The sequence below is a fragment of the Typopeltis vanoorti genome, chromosome 1 (assembly GCF_054136105.1).
Source record: "Typopeltis vanoorti isolate ZY-2024b chromosome 1, IOZ_Tvanoo_1.0, whole genome shotgun sequence".
Taxonomy (NCBI): domain Eukaryota; kingdom Metazoa; phylum Arthropoda; class Arachnida; order Uropygi; family Thelyphonidae; genus Typopeltis; species Typopeltis vanoorti.
Window position 1 is genome coordinate 8486656 of NC_143549.1, and position 20857 is coordinate 8507512.

The 20857-nt window shown below is 40.0% G+C and overlaps 1 protein-coding gene across 1 annotated transcript in view; it reads left to right on the forward strand.

The window, feature by feature from the left end:
* LOC150109767 (bestrophin homolog 17-like) overlaps positions 1–20857 on the forward strand; it is a 226406-nt gene that overhangs the window by 45571 nt on the left and 159978 nt on the right. Inside the window, exons 2-3 of the mRNA XM_090409019.1 lie at positions 6124–6290; positions 17138–17295. Of these exons, the coding sequence (XP_090265145.1) occupies positions 6124–6290; positions 17138–17295 (325 nt within the window). The remainder of the gene's footprint in view (positions 1–6123; positions 6291–17137; positions 17296–20857) is intronic.

Genomic DNA, 20857 nt, shown 5'->3' on the forward strand with positions numbered 1-20857 from the left:
CCTAAAATATATATACCCCTTTTTTTGAGTAATAATAGCCAATGTATTTAAAATAAGGGACACTCCTAAACAAAATCAGGCTATAATAGCCGTAATTATAATAATCAAAATAATAATATTCTCGCTTTGGCATATCACCTTTTGATATGTCATTTTTTGATACATTCATCCACTCCTCCCCACTTTAAATATCACAATAACTGTGGTTAAAATAAAGCTATCTTTTAAATGGTTAAATGTCTATTCTAATTGATTGCTACACATCATTTGCATATTAATGTGTGAGTACCTTGCTCGAAGCAGGCGACAGTATATTTGAAACACTGAAATACATTACATTTAACATTTCTGGCTAGATGGGTGAAGCAAAATTGCTTTTCATATTCCCATTTCTTGTAATGAAAGAACTTTGAATGGAGTGTGTGTGAGCTATATGCTCGCCCATTGAGGGCAGTGAAGTCAGTTGTGTTCAGCTGAACTTAAGATAGACTTTGGTCTTTTATATATGTTGATTTCTGCTTCATTATATTCCGTGGCTTCCTTTATTAACGAGTTTGGATGGTTACTTGCCTTGGTAAAGAACTTCTCAGCTAGATTTAGGAGAAAGGAAGAGATATAAGGGATATTAACTTCTCTATGGATCTGGGTGTTTCTTATAAACCAAGGGGCATCCAGAATCATCCTCATGCACTTATTCTGTAATCTCTGAAGTTTTAGAATGTTTGAATTTGCGGTGTGGCTGCATGCTGAGGTGGCGTAAGTGATAACCGGTCGAATTACCATCTTGTAAATTGTTAATTTTGTTTCCGTGTTCAGTTTACTTTGTCTATTGATCATAGGGTAGAGCTGTGCTAAGATGTTGGATGTCTTTGAGGTAATGTAACTAATATGTTTGCTGAATATGAGTTTTCTATCAAGAATCACTCCAAGATATTTAACTTCAGTCTGCCATGGAATCTTTACTCCCAATAAATAATATCCTCCATGCTATGGATTTACTTTCTAGTGAACAATATAGCTGAGCTTTTCTGGGGGTTAACTTGGATCCTCCAGTCTGCCATCCACTTTTCTAGCGTGTGTATGCAAGTTTGTAGTCTTTTAAGTTGCCAGTTTTGGGCTCAGTGATCTTGCCATCAGTGCAATATCGTCTGAATATAATGCAGTGAATGTTGTTCTTGGGTTCAGAGGGATGTCTGCTACATAGGTTGAAAACAGGAGAAGTGCCAGAAGAGATCCCTGAGGTACGCCTGCCGAGATCCTGGGTCTGGTCGAAACCGTTTCACCGACCCTGACCTGCATATATATCTGTCTTTCAGGTAAGAATGTATTGTTTTTATTAACTTGACTGGAAAGTTAAATTTTATCAGTTTGTAGAGAAGGCCTTGATGCCATAATTTGTCAAACGTCTTCTCTGCGTCGATGAAGATGGCAGCTGTATTGAGTTTCCAGTTGAAACCTTTAGTAATGATTTCTACCACCCGGTGCACTTGTTTAGCTGTACTATGGGCCTTACGGAAGCGGAACTCTTCCGTAAGGCCCATAGTAATGTAATGTTTACGAGATGGACTGCAGCCTTTCTTGGGAGTAGATTACTATTCTGTTAGTTATGCCATCTTGTCCTGGAGCTTTTTTTACTGTTTAGATGGGTGATGATATTTATCATTTCTGCCGGATTTGTAAGAGTGATATGTTCAGAGTTAACAGTGTTCTGTCTTAAGGATGTCCTAACATGACGATGAATCTTGTACATAAGGTTGATATTTAGATTTGAATAAGATGGATTGCACTGGGATTCTAGGTTATCAACTAGTGCTTCGGCTTTCTCTTCATTTTTGTGAACTGTCCCTTTCTTGGTTTGTATAGGGGGTATGAGTTACTTTTTGTGCGGATTGCTCTTAAGAATTTCCACACAGAATGAACTTCAGTATTGATGTTAGCCAATTTGGTTTCCCATTGATGGTTTCTGTGTTTTTGAAGAGCTTCTCGGACCTGCCTGTTTAGATAGTTCAATACTTTTTTATCTTGTGGAGCTCTGATATTGTTGGTATCTCTTCCTGGCTCTATTTTTTGCTCTGATTAGATCCATGATTTCTTCAGGGATACGGTTGGTTGGGGGGAAGACAGTGGATTGTCTGACTGATTCTATTGCTTTCTGAATTTGTATGGTTAAGTTATTTATTGCTGTGTCAATCTCTTCCTTTTTACTGATATTGGGCACCAGACCAATATGATCGGGAAGAACCTTGGCTAATTTGTCCCATGGTATGAATGTGTGCAGAGGAGAGAATGGATCTGATGAACCTAGATTAAGCACTATGGGACTGTGGTCAGAAGATAATTCGTTGACTGATTCCAATTTGAATTGGTATCTTAAATTTTTAAAGATGACAATGTCCAGCACATCCGAGCCACCCGAAGGGCTGAAGTGGGTGGGCTCGGTAGGGCGGGCCACAACAACAGAGTTGAGCATTGCAAAATTGAAAAGTGTGTGGCCTTTGGTGTTAGTTGATGAGCTGTATCAAGCTGCGTGTTTTGAGTTGAAATATCCTGCTATTATTATGGAGTCATTTGGACCAAGTAGGAATCCAGATCTGTTGTCAGCAGAGGAATGCTTGCTTGGAGGGTTATAAGCAGCATAGATCTTGAGACTCCCAGCATTGAAGGTATGTACCTCCACACCAGTCACCTCCAGGTTTACTGTTTTGGGCTTGTCTATTGTATTATGATTCAAATAACTCTTAATATAGATGGGCTGTGCCTCTACCTCTTGTGCCAATTCTGTCGTTTCTGTACATAGTGTATCCACGGATTTTTGGGTTATTTGCTGGTCTTAGGTTTGTTTCACCAATCAAGATGATATCAGCACTGAGACGAGTTGAAAATTATTGAAGTTCCAAAATCTTGTTCATCAATCCATTTGCATTCCATGCGATTATCTTAAGAGCTTTTTGTTTGAATTTATTCATGACAGATGGCTGTTATAATGTTTTGAGTGCTTTGCAGGAATCTCTTTCTGGAAGATGTTGAGGGGCATATCTTGCTTAATTCCTGCAGCACATAGTGGCAAGTGAGGCTGTTAAAACAGATGTTATGTTGGGACTTTCTAGCTCGAGAGATGTAGGAAACTTAGTTCTTGCAGCCTCAGCATATGTTTTGGTCATGGTTGGTCCTACCTGTGAGGTAGAAGGCAAAGTGTTTCGAACTGAAGGACGATTTCTTTGGTTGCTTAAAACGTTGTTACGTGGAGGAGCAAGACTGACATTTGTTGATCCTCGATTTTTTGGATTGGAAAGGCATCCCTTGTAGTTGGCGGGGTGAGGTCCTCTGCAGTTTGCACAGCATGCTGGAGTTGTGCGTGGTTTGGTGCATGTGATGGTCTGGTGTCCCTCGCCGCACTTCAAGCACCTGAAGGTTGCCTTACATAATTTTTGGGCATATCCAAATCTTTGGCATCTATGACACTGACCTGCAGATGCTCTTCTCCTAAGAGGCTCAGATGAAATTTTGAGACCGCATACTACAGTCAGTTCATAGATCTGTTTTTGTGTGTTATTTCCACCAGCACCAAAGGCATTGATCTTTTATCTGATCTGAGCATTCTGCTCACTTTAACTGGAGACAGGCCCTGTCTAGAGAGATCAGTGGTCACATCTTCAGGAGTGATACCTTCAGCTATCCCACGTAAAACTACCTTCAGGTTCTTTTCGCTCGGTAAAGTGAAGGTGTGATATGGGACGTTAGCATTGTCATAAATCTGGTCATCTGTCTGTAATCCGAGACAGTAGTGGGTTGTATTTTAACTCCCTCATCTGAGTTTTTAGCCCATGAGAATGAGATGTTTTGTTCTCTGAGGGCTGATGAGACAGGGATCCATTTTTCCTTATCCCTTAATAACTGGTGGTATCTTTTCTTTAGGACCATTGAGTTCTTCTTTCCCTGTTGTTTTGGGTTCTTCTACATTAGTGGAGATTTTCCTCTACTTTTTGACCATTTGGAACTCTGTATATGTTTCCAAGGTATGATAACTGCTGTCTTGGAATGTAGCATCTTCCATACTTTGGGAGTGTGCAAAATCTGATTGCGTCAGAGTTATGGGCTCTTCACTCATGTCATCCATATTGTCCTCTGTGACTGCTGTGTGTATGGGGGGGGGGGTGTCAAAGAGCTTGACTTTTCCTGGCCAATTATCACTCGGCAGCTTTCCTAGTCTGAGGAATTCCCCCCCCCCCACCCCCCCCCCCCCCCACCCCCCCCCCCCCCCACCCCCCCCCCCCCCCACCCCCCCCCCCCCCCACCCCCCCCCCCCCCCACCCCCCCCCCCCCCCACCCCCCCCCCCCCCCACCCCCCCCCCCCCCCACCCCCCCCCCCCCCCACCCCCCCCCCCCCCCACCCCCCCCCCCCCCCACCCCCCCCCCCCCCCACCCCCCCCCCCCCCCACCCCCCCCCCCCCCCACCCCCCCCCCCCCCCACCCCCCCCCCCCCCCACCCCCCCCCCCCCCCACCCCCCCCCCCCCCCACCCCCCCCCCCCCCCACCCCCCCCCCCCCCCACCCCCCCCCCCCCCCACCCCCCCCCCCCCCCACCCCCCCCCCCCCCCACCCCCCCCCCCCCCCACCCCCCCCCCCCCCCACCCCCCCCCCCCCCCACCCCCCCCCCCCCCCACCCCCCCCCCCCCCCACCCCCCCCCCCCCCCACCCCCCCCCCCCCCCACCCCCCCCCCAGAACACAAAGAAACAAACACGCCATGTCTAAATCCAACCCTATTTGCACAAAAAAAAAAAAAAAAGTTAAACTGTAATAGCAGTCAAAGTCTTTCAAACATGTACCAACAAACAGTAAAATCAACACCTGGCTTGTGACCACTATAGGAACACAACCATGAAACCACCACCCTCTGTCATCTATTATCTTCCTCTAAGCTTCGAGGAAGAAAATTACTAACTTGCAAGTATCTGTTATACACACTTGTAATGCGTTATAAATATTATATACATATAATTACTACAGCAACTGTGTATGCAATTCATCTGAGACATAAAAAAAAAAAAATTCTGTATAATCCTTATTGTAAATACTGTAAATATTATTATTGTATGTAACTTTTACTGAGACATAATAAAATGTAAAAAAAAAAAAAAAATATTATTATTATTATTGAATTGTGTGTGTATGCTGCATTACTGCATTGTATCGTGAATTGTGTGCACATTGGTGCCAATCCATACTTAGCTAGTTTAAAAAAATGTATATTCATATTTATAAAATGTACTCTGCATTTTGTATATCGAATTTTCGTACTGTACAGAAAAGATAATATGTTTTTCATTGTGTGTGTGCAGATACTCTGTGTGATAGTAAACCTTATCATTTTCATTGTAAAAACAAATAAGTCGTTTATAAAAAAAAAAATAAATAAATAAAATAAATAAATAAATATTATTATTATTATTATTATTATTATTATTATTATTATATTCTAAATTCAAAAATTCTGTGTAAACCTTATTGTAAATATTGTAAATATTATTATTGTATGTAATTTATACTGAGACATAATAAAATGTTTAAAAATAAAAAATAAAAATAAAAATAAATTATTATTATTATTATTTATGAGAGATGTTTATGTTCAAGGACAAGAATACTCTCATTCAGGTAATCTCATGTGAATCCAACCTAACTAGTCTTCCAGTGTAGTGCTTAATACCCCCCCCTCCCCCATTCTATAGAGAGCAAGTTTTACATCATTTTTAAAACTAACATGACTACTGTAAACCTGGCGAACACATTCAGCCGGAAAATGCTAACTGTGATGTTTCTAATTATTATTACTATTATTCAAAAAGTAAATTTTCTATTTTCTATGTCTAAGTAAATTTTCTATTTTCTATGTCTCTCTCTCTCTCTCTCTCTCTCTCAAGAGAGAGAGAGAGAGAGAGACATCAACTACGTTTAGTCTTTAGATAAGGATTATCGGCTAATCTAACTTAAAGATATCGATTTATTAAAATAAAGAAAAAGTTTTAACCTTTGATATTTAGATTACCATGAAAATGCATTGTCCTTATTTTCTTCTCAGAATTACTTTTAAAAATATAAATATTTAGCTAATTTTTTTTTCAGGTTGATGAACATAATTTCTCTTTATGTTCCTGGTGCTGACGAAACGAGCAGAGTTCTGAGGCGTACAATGATGAGGTACCTAAATCTGACTTTGGTGTTAGTGTTAAGGTCAATCAGCATGGCAGTTAAGAGACGTTTTCCAACCAAGGACCACATAGTAGAAGCAGGTTTGTAAACCATTTAGATGACAATAAGTATTGTACTGTAATTTTTGCAATCCTATTTATTCATTTATTTCAATAAATTTTGTAATAATGCTGTTTTGTAGTGTTATGAATGTAGACAACGTGGACGTGTTAGCGTATTTAAATGTGTACACACTGGACCGCTGTTAGGGTACATGGCGCCTAGGCAAGCAATATTTTGTCGTCCCCAAATTTAAAATAAATAAAATAAATAGAAAGGAACTTTTTTTGTTGTTTTGAAATACAGTTTGGTCTTAAGTTAAAGGGAGATGGTAAATCCCGTTTTATTTTATAGCCGGGTACGAAACTCGGATCGAAATCCATCGAATCCATAGAGTTTCATGCCGAAAAAACTATCGGCGAGCCCAAGTGTAAGTGATCACTTGGGTAGTACAACACCAGGGCAACTCCAAGCAAAGGTGGAGCAAGCTCCGTCGCTAACCTTAATGTTTTACATTATGAGAAGAGGTCACTACCCAGACCGGTTTCAACCTTTTTTGAGGTCTCATCAGTGAGTAGGTAGAATGGGAGTTCATGTCTTTCATCATCGGCCTTTGGAGTATAAAGATTGCTGAGGGTCAGCAGGTATTAGGGGAAGTTAAAGAAAGGTCGAGTATGATAGTAAGAGATAATAAAGAGGCCTCAGTCAACCTGTTCAGCTATGTAACCAAGGTTGTGGCTAAATGGTCCGTACATGTCATCTCTTCTCACCTGTTCTAAAAAAAAAAAACTTTAAACGTACTTTACTTTACCCCATAGCTTAAACTAGATCAAACCAGGTGTCAAGATGTCATCTCCTAACACCTATTGCTCTCTATATAAAAAAATTGTGACTTAAATTAAATTAAACCATATGTCTCTTGTTCCTACAAGAAAGAGAAACGGAAAACATTTTAAACTTAAATTATGTAGGATTGAATTCTGGAAGTTGACTAATTAGCTTAGTGCCGAATTAAAGGGATCCATTGTTTTGAAGGGCAACTGAGGGGAGAAAATCTCCTGACGGCTGTTCTTTACAGTTTACACTGTAACATATCTGAAATAAAACTTTAAAAAAAGGAAAAGAAAAGAAAAAAAATTACTAATTAATTCTGGAGTTGGTCTGAGGAAAAGAAACCTGATATGACTTTGAAAGAAATCAATGGAACTTCAAATAAAAAGGGATTGACAGAGTGGGGGGAAGAACCTGGCCCGAGTGATGCAACCCACAACGGAGCTGCACCGCCTCGATGTAAGCCTTCGCAGCTCGGGTTCTCAGGTCTACCCCCCCCTCCTTTGTGGACTAATAATCATAAACCAGTTGTAGCAAGTGAAAGAAAATTACACACACACACACACACACACACACACACACACACACACACACATATATATATATATATATGTTAAAGATACCAAGCAATTTTAAACCTGGTTTTACTCCATTTCCCAAGTAAGCAAACAGACTAAAAGTCAAGTTTGCGCCTGCAATTGATGCAAGTCTAACTGATCCCACAGGTAGTGCAGGACCAGGGCAACTCGTGGCAAAGGTGGAACAAGCTCCGATCACTAATCTTAATATTTACCCTTAATGCCAAAACACATCTCCAGAAGGGGATGTATGATGTTTTGTATTAAAGGCAAGGGGCCACTACCCAGACCGGTTTCGACCTTTATTGAGGTCTCGTCAGTGGGAGCTAGGCTAGTCCTGCACTACCTGTGGGATCAGTTAGACTTGCATCAATTGCAGGCGCAAACTTGACTTTTAGTCTGTTTGCTTACTTGGGAAATGGAGTAAAACCAGGTTTTACTCCATTTCCCAAGTAAGCAAACAGACTAAAAGTCAAGTTTGCGCCTGCAATTGATGCAAGTCTAACTGATCCCACAGGTAGTGCAGGAGCAGGGCAACTCGTGGCAAAGGTGGAACATATATATATATAAAATTATATATAATTATAAATTATAATTATACATATATATCTATATGTATATATATATAATTATATATAATTATAAATTATAATTATAAATATATATATATATAATTATATTTTTTTATACCCCCTCCTGCGTGAACTAACTCAACTCTCCTAGCTGTCGTAACCTTTGGAAGTATTTACGTCGAAACCACTCAGTGTCTTCTTTGATCTCTGACTCTGTTAACTTGCTCAAAGTTCTGCAAGAGTACTTACTTTCGGCCGCTGTCAGGCCTAGATGACCCGTTACCTGGTTGGGCACGGCCGTGGCTATGTCCTCGATAGATATCCTTCCATTTCATACTTATAATTCCTTTCCGAAGGAGGAACGTTGGCCCATCTTCTCTGCACATTGTTACGAATGCACTGTCTGCGGATTCGATGGGTCCTCTCCATTTCTTTATTATTGCAAACCCATTTTTAAACATATTTTCACCCATAACTAGTTTGATTTCTTCTACAGAAAATTCTTCAGCCTCTTCCTATATTGTTATTTTGGCCTCCATTTCATCAGCTTCTGATTCTTCCGATGAGGTTGTGTTACCTGGTTTTGATTTTTTAATGTTTCCTTCTTCAGGGCTTCGTGACCGCTTTTGTGTACCTTCTTCTTCAGTAATTTCCACTTCCTCTGTTTCGCATTCTTCCTCTGCTTCGTTTTCCTTCTCTGTATCTAAAGTGGTAGTTTCTTGTTGGTTGTGCTCCTTTATTTCTCCCACTGCGGTTTCTATGGTTGTGGCTTGATCCTTGGCTGTTTCTTTTTCCTCTGTTCTTTCTTTGCTGGTCGTTTCTGCCTTCTTAGTTACAGGCGTTTCCTTCTTATTGCGTTTTTGATTCCCTGTTGCTATTGTGTTATGTGCAGCCTTCAGGATTGGGAAGTCTTCCCGTTCTGTGTCATTAATATTTACTACTGGTGTTACTGTGGCTGGCGTGATAGCACCTCCCATCCTTTCTGCCTGGTTTACTGGATGGGCAGGTGTCTACTTTGTGATCCATGGTGCCACATTTAAGGCAAGGTGCCTCACACTGAGCTAGGGCATGTCCTGCCGCCATGCAGTTCCTGCATTTGTTCTTGGGGCAGTCTTTACCTAGATGCTCCAGAGAACCGCACTTATAACTGTTTCTTAACTCCAGGGTAGTTAACTACTACCCTGGCAGAGCCTAGAAAGACAAAATTGGGGACTTCGGCCTTCATTTCCATACGGAAAGTTACCTCGCCAGTCTTCCAGTCGGGGAAGTCTGTATCTTTAGCGATTTTTACGTCGCGTACGACACCCCATTTCGAAAACACTTTGTTGATTATTTCGGTTCTCCCCCTCAAGATATTCTACAGGGAACCTCTCTATTCTTATTGTCTTGAAAACACTCCCTACTACAAAGGGAAAAAAAATTTTCCCTTGACATTCTAGTCCTTTACTTAACTTGTTTCTAGTTTCCACATTCTTTACTGCTACTACCTGGAACCTGCCTGCCCCATAGGGGTAAAGCCAACTATATTTTCTGCCCCTACTGCTTCGCTAAGAGCTTTCGCCAACGTCCTCTTCGGTATGTCGGAGTCCGCTTCGATGCCAAGGGTCCTGACTCACGGTGAAAAAGAAATCATGATTTAGAGAAAAAACTAAGTCCCAGAAATGAAGGACCTTCAGAACCAGGGCCAAGAGTTCCCTGTTTGCCGAAATCTCCTACTAGACTAGCGAGAGGCGGAAGACTGCAAAACAGGCACAAGGCAAAATTAGACAAAAGTAGAAAAAATAGATTGCAAACGATCTTACTCTAGGATCAGGATTCTGGAATATGGAGTTCTCCCTCAGGGTCGCTGGAAATAAGGACTTCTGGCAAGCAGTAGGTAGACCTGGAATATCAAGGTTTAACTGTTAACTTCTGTGGTAGATGGAGTGAGCCCTTGGCTCTTTATCCCTTTATCTCTATTTTACTTGAGGTAGCTGGGTGGGTGTTATGCAAGCTCTTGGTGAGCTTTTCTAGTGGTTTTCATTTTAAGATGTCTTTTGGTCTTCTGTGTTTGAAGTGGTCTGTTGGGCTGTAGTTTGATGCCTGTCTTAGTAATTGGTTCTCGTGGTTTTTTGTTATTGCGAAGAATTTTTCTGCGACGGTTTTCATGAGTGTCTTGATGCTTGGTAAATTAGTATCGCGATGAAGTTGAGCGTTTCTGACAAACCAGAGTGCGTTTAGTGCCATTCTGAGACACTTGTTCTGAGTTGTTTGCAATTTTTTAATGTTTCTTTCTGTCGTGTGTCCCCAGGCTGGTGAGGCGTAGATTAATTGGGGTCTTATTACTGTCTTGTATATGAGGAGTTTGTTATTTTGGTTTAGGAAGCTTTTCCTGTTTAGGAGTGGGTACAGCTGTGCAATGGTCTGGTTGACCTTTGTGATGATGTAGTCTGTGTGCGTCTTTAAATATAATTTCCTGTCCAGGTGTACTCCTAGGTATTTTGCTGTCTTCTGCCAGGGGATTATTTTTCCAAACATTTGAATGTTTTCTTCAGGTTCTGTTTTCCTTCTGCTGAATAATACTGCAGTACTTTTGTTGGATTAATTGCTATTCGCCATTTGCTGTACCAGCTTTCTAGGGTGTTGGCTGTGATTTGAAGTTTCTTGGTTGCGAGTTTTGGTGTGAGGGATCTAGCTATGATGACTGTGTCATCGGCGTAGAGTGCAGTGATGGTTGGTGATAAGTTAGGGAGGTCTGCCATGTATATGGAGAAGAGTAGAGGAGATAGTAGGGATCCTTGGGGAACACCGGCCGTTATTTTTCTTTCTGTGGATCTGATTCCTTCTATTTTAATTCTGAACTTTCTGTTAAGAAAGATTTGATGAGTTGGACGAGCGGTGTTGGGATTCCGGCCTTATGTAGCTTGTACAGTAGCCCGTACTGCCAGATCTTGTCAAACGCCTGGGCTATGTCTAAGAAGATTGTTCCTGAGTGTTGGCACCATTCGTATCCTTGAGTGATATGTTCTATGACTCTGTAGACGTGATGGGTTGTTGAGTGTATTTTTCTGAAGCCAAATTTTTCGTTCAGGTATTATGTTGTTGTTTTCTGCTGCTTCTTGGATTCTTACAAGGATTATGTGTTCTGCTATTTTGCCTATGCAAGATAGTAAACTGATGGGCCTATAGATTTGTGAGAATTGTTTGTCCTTTCCTAATTTAGGGATGAGAAAGACATCTGCTGGTGTCCAGCGTTCTGGGTAATGTTTTAGTCGTAACATGGCGTTGGTGACGGCTACTAGGTGCATTATGCCCTTGCAGGTGAGTAGTTTAAGTGCTATATTCAGGATCCCACCAGGACCTGGGGCTTTCTTGGTTTTTAGTTTTTTGATGACCTGATATATTTCTTTTGGTGACGCGGGTTCTGGGTTCTGGACAGGTTTGGTGTTCCAGGTTATCTTGCGTACTTGTTTATGGATTTTCTGGATGAAGTTTAGATCTGCATTGTCATAGTTGGGGCTGCATTGTCTTTTCAAGCTGTCTGCGAAGGCTTCTGCTTTTTTTTCTTCTGTTTATGTTATCTTGTTCTTCCCCCTTTGATTGGAGGATATGTGCTGTGCTTGGTCCGAAGTGACTTCATGATTTTCCATATGTGTTGGCCGTCTGTGTTTAGTTGTTCTATTATGTTGTTCCATTGTTGGTTGCGATGGTCTTTAAGCCCGTATCTGACTTCGTTTGTTTGTTGCTTTGTTCATTGTTTGTTTTTTTGTCTGTGGGGTCCATGGTCTTCTGGTATCGTCTTCTCAGTCTGTTCTTTTCTTTAATGAGTTGTTTGATTACTTCTGGGAGTTTATTTGGTGATGCCTTTGTGGTTGTGATTGTTATAGGGGATATTGCTGTCGTTATTTGTTTTTCAAATGTTGTCACTGCACTTTCCATCTCTTCTGTGTTTGTTATGTGGGGTACTAGGCCAAGTTTTTCTTGAAGGGCTGTTGGCAGTTGGTTCCAGTTTACTGTGGTGGTGCTGTCATTTGTTGGGTCTTGTATGATGCTCAGCTGTAGAATGATGGGGGTTATGGTCTGAGCTCAGCTCGTTTACTGACTGTATTTGGTAGCTGTATGGTATATTTCGTAGTATAGCTATGTCGAGGACATCTGGACGGCCGGTAAATCCATAGTGCGTGGGTTCTGTTGGTCCTATTATTGCCATATTTCTTGTGATGGTATGTGTTGAGTACTTTTCCATTGTTATTGGTGTTTCTACTGTTCCAGGTCGGATGTTTAGCATTGAGGTCTCCGGCTATTATTACTGCCTTTCCTGTGTTCAGTATTTCTTCTAGGTCTCTTTCTAGGAGTTTTTTATTTTGAGGGTTGTAGGCTGCAAATATCATGATACTGCTTGTGTTCTCCATGTGTATTTCAATTCATGTTGTTTCCATATGTTCTGTTTGAGGTCTGGCTATTGCGTTGTGTTTCATGCTCTTTTTAATGAAGATGGCTGTACCTCCTCCTCTTGCGTAGGTTCTGTCTGTGCGGTATGTGGTGTAGTTGTTGATTCTTGTCTTGTCACTTGGGCGCAGGTGTGTCTCATTTACTAGGATGATGTCTGCTTGGGTCTCTGTTGCGAATTCTTGTAGTTCTATTGCTTTTTTGGGTAGTCCATTAGCATTCCAGCTGATGATCTGTAGAGAGTTGGGTTTTCTTTTGCTTTTATCCATTAAGGATTGTAGAGAATAAAATCGGTGTGTGTTTTAAAATGATATCCTTGGCCTCTTGTGTTGGGTTAGTTTGTCGTAGTTCTGTAAGCATCTCTCCTATGCAGCTTGTTATGTTGAGGAGATTGGTTTTGCTAGTTTGCTGTGGGTGGTTTGTTTTGGGTTTAGAGTCTTCTTGTTGGGGTTGGTCTTGCAACTTCTGCATATGTTCTCCCGTTTGTTGTGGAGGCTTTGATTTGTTGGGTGGGTCTATATTCTTGTAACGGCTTGCTACTTTGGGGTTGGATCTTCAGGTTTTGGGGGAGTATTGTACACCCTCTGTAGTTGGCGGGGTGCGGGCCCCCGCAGTTAGCACATTTCGCTGACTGGGTGCGTAGTTTCTTGCATTCTAGAGTGGCGTGTTTTCCTCCGCATTTCACGCATCGGAATTCAGCTTTGCAGCATCGCTGTGCATGACCGAACTTCTGACATCTGTGCCATTGTGTTGTTGTTGATTTGCGTCTCAGAGCCTCTACTTTTATTATTAGGTCGCAGATAGTCTGGAGGTCGTATATGTCTTTCTGTTCTTTGGAGATTTCGACTAGGATCAAGGGATAGGGAGTCTTGTCTGTTCTATGCATTCTACTTACTTTAATGTGTTTAAATCCCTTGTTATGTAGGTCTGTGATGACTTCTGTTGATATTGTTTCTGTGATTCCTCGTAGTACTACTCTCAGATGTTTGTCGCTGCTGAGTTGGAAAGTGTGGTATGGTAGGTTGCTGCTATCCAGGAATTTTGTTATGTTTCTGTAATCTGTCGATGTCTTAGGTTGGATGCGTATACCTTCATCTGTGTTTGTTGCTTTTGTGAATGTGATTCTGTTGTCTTTAGAGAGGTAGCAATCGACACCCAGTGTTCCTTGGCCCTTAGGATGACTGGGGGTATTCTTTCTTTTGTTCCTTTGTCTGTCTCTGTTGTTTTGGGTGTTTCTGTCGTGTTCGATATTTTCCTTTTCTTTTGTACCTTCTGGAAGTCGGTATGCGGTTCTGCTGCCTGGTAGGCGTTGTTTTGTATTGCATGTTCTTCTGGTTCAGGCAAATGTGCTAAGTCTTGTTGTGTTTCGTCTTCGTTGTCGTCTGTGACTGTTGTGGGTGGGAATGTGTCGTACAGTTTTACCTTCCCTGGCCAGTTATCATTCTATAGTTTTCCTAGTCTTAGGAACTCTCTATAGACTTCCTCAAATGTTAGGTGCTTATCCATGGTTTTGGTAATGCTAGATTAAATAGAAAATTTGCTTCTACTTACCTTAGTAGGTTTTTTCATCATTCACGATTTCACTCAGAAACGTTCCTGTCGTCCTTTTATAATACGGTTCCAATACTTTGAGATTAGTCCGTAATCCGAGAAACGAATGTGTGCTATTCTCATCAGTAGATCACTCAATCCAATTTCACTCCTTAACGGTACAATAGTACAATCAAAGATCTGAGTCTCTTATGATGTAAAGAAAAGCAGAATGATCCTCTATCAAGGGTTTAAGTGAACCGAACCTTCATATACCTCTACTATAGAATTGCTGAACTGGTGTACTCTTATATTGTTATTACTACTATAATAAGCCAAAAGGCTGTTTTACTGGCAATATAAGTTAAGTTAAAGGGAGATGGTAAATCCCGTTTTATTTTATAGCCGGGTACGAAACTCAGAATCGAAATCCATAGAATCCATAGAGTTTAATGCCGAAAAAACTATCGGCGAGCCCAAGTGTAAGTGATCACTTGGGTAGTACAACACCAGGGCAACTCCAAGCAAAGGTGGAGCAAGCTCCGTTAGTAACCTTAATATTCTCCTAAGAGATGTGTGTATATATATATATATATATATATGTTAAAGATACCAAGCAATTTTAAACCTGGTTTTACTCCATTTCCCAAGTAAGCAAACAGACTAAAAGTCAAGTTTGCGCCTGCAATTGATGCAAGTCTAACTGATCCCACAGGTAGTGCAGGACCAGGGCAACTCGTGGCAAAGGTGGAACAAGCTCCGATCACTAATCTTAATATTTACCCTTAATTTACCCTTAATGCCAAAACACATCTCCAAGAAGGGGATGTAAGATGTTTTGTATTAAAGGCAAGGGGCCACTACCCAGCCCGGTTTCGACCTTTATTTATTGAGGTCTCGTCAGTGGGAGCTAGGCTAGAAATACCAAGATTTAGCAATACAGAGCTTGTAAGTATTTCGCCAAAACAAGTTACCATAAGGTGTTTTAACCTTATTAAATAAAAATCTCTGGAGGAGATAAAAATGTAGAAAGTATTTTTACCTTGGGTATAAATATGTTAAAGATACCAAGCAATTTTAAACCTGGTTTTACTCCATTTCCCAAGTAAGCAAACAGACTAAAAGTCAAGTTTGCGCCTGCAATTGATGCAAGTCTAACTGATCCCACAGGTAGTGCAGGACCAGGGCAACTCGTGGCAAAGGTGGAACAAGCTCCGATCACTAATCTTAATATTTACCCTTAATGCCAAAACACATCTCCAAGAAGGGGATGTAAGATGTTTTGTATTAAAGGCAAGGGGCCACTACCCAGACCGGTTTCGACCTTTATTGAGGTCTCGTCAGTGGGAGCTAGGCTAGAAATAAATTCCGAGTTTCGTACCCGGCTATAAAATAAAACGGGATTTACCATCTCCATTTAACTTAACTTATGTCGCCAGTAAAACAGCCTTTTGGCTTATTACAGTTTGGTCTTGTTTTTCCGAATTTGCCACTAGATATTGCCTTAGTTGCCTAGTGGGTTATGACAACCCCTGGGTAGTGCCGATCTCAAAAGTAATAGTTTGAGATGGCAATAAAAGGATGAAAATGAGCTCAGTGCTTATAAATTACAAGGGGGATATCTTTATGCGAAGATGAAAGTTCCACGATAGCGGTGGGAGAGGAAGAAAGTAAAACCAGTAGAAGTGAAGTGAATGAATTGTGATGATGATGAGGTTGAAAGAAATAAATCTTAAAGAAGCGTAAATGGCGCAAAGTAAGAGTACGGTTGCGCACAGAGAGAGAGAGAGAGAGAGAGAGAGAGAGAGATTAACTGCAAAATTGTTTTTTTAATAAGTAAAATTTCCTTTATAAATTAGTTTCGAAAAAAAAAACTTTTCTATAATAAATAAGCAAAAAACTCTCTGTAGAGTGATTTCTTGCTCGCTTACACACACACACACACAAAATGCAGGAAGAAAAATCCTCAATTTCAATAAGAATGTCACCACAAGCGCACTAATTGGCCTCGAGTTTATCTAAGAGCTCAGTAACAATTGAAGCTGATAGTTCAAGGGGAAAGTAAAGTGAAGGCAGCGGATGAAAGGCACAAAAGAGTGAAGAAGTGGCAAAGCGATAGAATAGAAAAAAAAAAAAAAACTCTATGCAAGTTACACAGTGTGTGACCTGCCGTATATTTAGAAGTTTTCGAAGTTGATGTAGTGTCGCGCTGTAGGTGCTCAAAACGCTTTACGATATGATCGCGCCTATAGCTTAGCATGGGTTACGTGCCCGTACATAACGTAACTCTTCCGTAAAGTAATGCTTTTTCATAATGAAAATTTCTGAATGAAAGACGTTTCAACATTGATACAGGCCTATAGTGCTGTTGCGGAATATGAAAGACGTGAGTGAATAGATAGAAGGGCGGGGGGAGGGATTGTGCCGAAGGGAAATAGAGCGAGTATCACCGTGGAATTGCTAGTATCACTGTCTTACTTTTGCAAAAAAAAAAAAAAAGGCTGATTTCACTGCAGCTATTTTGAGAGACAGTCAAGAAACCTTATTGTTGGTTATGTTAGGATAAATAATGTGGATAAAGTCGAGGACAAAATTTCATGTCCAGTATAATTGACATGACTGATCTTGTTTCAAATTGTCTAAGTCTGTTTACATATCAAAATACTAGTTACCTATCATATGTACATAATACCATAATAATATGAGACTTGACTAATTTTCTGACGTGTTGCCGTGCTATTCTGTACGCCCGCTTTGGTACATATGGTTGAAGCATTTCTGCAACACTGTATTATCACTTTGGTCCAACAGATCTTATCAGAATGTGCAGTGAGTTGTCTCAGGATTTATTATGCTATCTTTAATCAACGTGTCCAGAGAAAAAAAAAATGAAACGAAATAAAAAGAAAGTGCTTTATTTTCATGGATGTCTCTCGTTTTTCTCATTAGGTTTCATGACCAAACTGGAATTGGAAATGTTGCAATCAGTACCTTCCACGGAGTTTAATACCTTTTGGATACCGTGCACGTGGTTCATAAACCTCCTCAGGGATGCTCGAAAAGAAGGCAGGATCTCAGATGCCTTTGGGGTGAAACTTATTATGGAGGTTTGTAAAATAATTTCCTCATTTGTTCTATGATGCCTTTAAGCTGAAAAATATGTATTATACAAAAATTCGTTTCTAAGCACCTTTCAAAGAAACGTAATATTAAGAATTAAATTCCTGATATAGTCTCGCCTCCAACAGCGAACTCTAATCACGCGTGCACCCCCCCTCATACACAGTCGTTTCATATCTTGATCCCATATATATATATACCAACTGAAAATAACAACTGAAATGGTTCAAAAGCAAGCTAAAAAAAAATGGTCAACACCCGGGAAAGATAAATTACATGGCTACTGGTTGAAATATCTAACAGGCTTACATGAAAGACTTGCTGACCAATTTTATGATGTTTTAGAAGGAAAATGCAAAGAAGAGTGGCTCACAGCAGGGAATACGTTTTTGATCATAAAGGATAAAGAAAAAGGTCCAAACCCAGAAAACTTCCGACCAATAACCTGCCTGCCAACAACTTTTAAGCTACTCACAGGCATACTAGCTGATAAAATATACAGCTATCTTAAAGCAAATTCTCTTCTCCCAATTGAACAAAAAGGTAACAGCAAAAATTCAAAAGGCACAAAAGACCAATTGCTGATTGATAAAATTATTCTTAAAAATTGCAAAAGTAGAAAAACCAACCTCCATATGGCTTGGATAGATTATAAAAAAGCGTTTGATTCGGTGCCTCATAGTTGGATTTTAAAATGCACAGAACTATTCGGTATTAGCGAAAACGTGCAAATATTTGCAATCCAGCATGAAAAACTGGAAAACAACGTTGGTTATAAATAGAGAAGAAATTGGAGAGGTAAACATAAAAAGGGGCATCTTCCAAGGAGACTCATTATCTCCTCTATTGTTTATATTGTCATTGATCCCCCTTAACTAGAATTTTAAATGAAACTGCTCATGGTTATCAAACTGCGCAAAAGAGTGCAAAGATATTTCACCTTTTATACATGGACGATCTGAAGTTGTATGCAAAATCAGAGAATAAACTCGGATCGTTGTTCTAAACACTGTGTACATATTCAGTCAAGATATATCAATGGATTTTGGCTTAGACAAATGTGCAATTGCTGGAATAACAAGAGGAAAGTTTGAAGATATGAACGAAATCGAGCTGCTCAATGGTGAAATAATCAAAGCAATAAAATTCGAAGACAGCTACAAATATTTGGGAAATTTAGAAGCATCACAAATTCTGCACAATAAGATCAAAGAAAGAACTAGAGCAGAATACATAAGACGATTGAGAAAACTCCTTAAATCAATGCTTAATGCTGGAAATTTGATAAAAGCAATTAATACCTGGGCCATACCTGTTCTGAAATATTCAGCAGGCATTGTTGAATGGACCCAGCTAGAGATGAAAGATTTAGATCGAAATACTCGATAATGATTATTACAAGTAAAGCAAGGTATTGAAGAAGAAAAACGAAATTTAAATGATTATCTGCAGCAAACAACGGGAAAATGTCTATTTGAGGTAAGGAAAGAAGGTTTATTTAAAACCCATGGAGACAAAATTGGAACACAAAACCAACCAAGTAAAAGTGAGAACCGAAAGATGGAAAAATAAGACATTGCATGGAAAATACCTTCACAGCATAGAGGACAGCGCTGACAGCAACTTGACCTGGCAATGATTGAGAAATGGAGCACTAAAGAAAGAAACAGAATAGGTAATTTTTGCAGCACAAGAACAGGCCATTAAAACCAACGTTATGAAGGCAAAAATACTAAAAATTCAAGAAGACAGTAAATGTAGATTGTGCAAAGAAAATGAAGAAACGGTAGACCACATTATAAGTGGATGCAGCAAAATCGCACAAATTGAGTACCGTAAAAGGCATGATAACGTAGCTAAGATAATCCACTGGAATTTATGTAAAAAGTATGAGTTTGAAGTATCTAAGTACTATTGGAAGCATAAAGTTCACCAGAAAGTGGTTGAGAATGAAAAAGCTAAAATAGTCTGGGATTTCAAAATCCAGACTGACAAAAGCTTGGAATGTAACACACCCGATATCATAGTGGTTGAAAAAAAGTGAAAACAAGGGTGTTACGTTTATCGAAATATCAGTACCAGGAGATAGTCGGATTGACAACAAAGAAAATGAAAAAATTACAAAATATCGCGATTTGCAAATCGAAGTTGAACGAATCTGGCAAAAGAAAACGAAAGTTGTTCCCATAATAATAGGTGCTTTAGGCGCCATCCCTAAAACATTGAAAAAACATCTAGAAGCACTCGAGTTAGATGGATTAAAAATTGGGCAGCTGCAAAAGGCCGCTTTGTTCGGCAGAGCTTTCATTTTCAGAAAGTATTTCCACAACTCATAGGCCTTTGGGTAGGGCTCGAATTAGTGGAATATAACCAGCCTTTTCTTAAGACTGAGGAAGCAAATCAAGCTTTAATGAATATTATATATATAAATACACACACACACACACACACACACACACACACACACACACACACACACACACACACACACACACACACACACACACACACACACACACACACATATATATATATGTAATAATTTTTTTAACTTGTGGATATTGTATATTAGGATAACCAAGTAATTTTATAAACTTGGTTATTTTAACTCCTAATCCCAAGTATGCAAACAATTAAGTTTGCATACTTGGGATTAGGATATATATATATATATATATATATCCTAATCCTAATTCCTAAGAACACTCCTCTAAGAATGTTACGGAGTGTTCTTAGGAAGCGATTGCATATGAAAGCCTACAAATTGCAGTTAATGCAGGCACTACAGCCTGTTGTCAAAGAAAAAAGGTTAGACTTTTGCTGTAAAAAATGTGATGACATGGAGATCGATGCCTTCGCTGCGTGGCTCAGTTTTTCTGATAATTTTTCTCTTAAGTGGTGAAATTAATCGTCATAATGTGAGAATAATATGGGGTGGGTGGAGGTGCCAGAACATCCACGTCCGAACATTGAACACGAAAGAAGCTCACCAAGAGGAACATCATTTTTGTGTCATTTCTCGCAAAAAACTTTATGGACCTTTTTTCTTTGGCGAGGCAACACTAACTGGAATATCATACTCGATGTTACAAATCTGGATACAATTTATGCGCTGCCTCACTTTTACCATAATGTCCGTAATTATCTCAACGCAACTCTTCCTAATCGCTGGATGGGTTGAAGTGGGAGAGATGATCTTCTATTGTGCAAGTGAACACCCAGGTCCTCAGACCTAATCCCTTGCGATTTTTATCTCTTAAGCATTCGTTAAAGATATCGTTTACGTGCCACCCTTACCCAACACATGGCAAGGACTTCGGCATTGTAGCAGCCGTGAATTCAATAACTGCCGACCAGAAGAGTCTGGAAGAAACGACCATCGTTTTGATGTGTATCGTATTACCGGCGGTGCATACTCGTACATACAGTTGTTTGACTATCGGAAAGTTGACCACTGACGTATAACTGATTTTTATATTGCTGGAAATATAAATATAAACATTCTCCGCTTTCAGTCAAATCTTATATATATATATATATATATATATA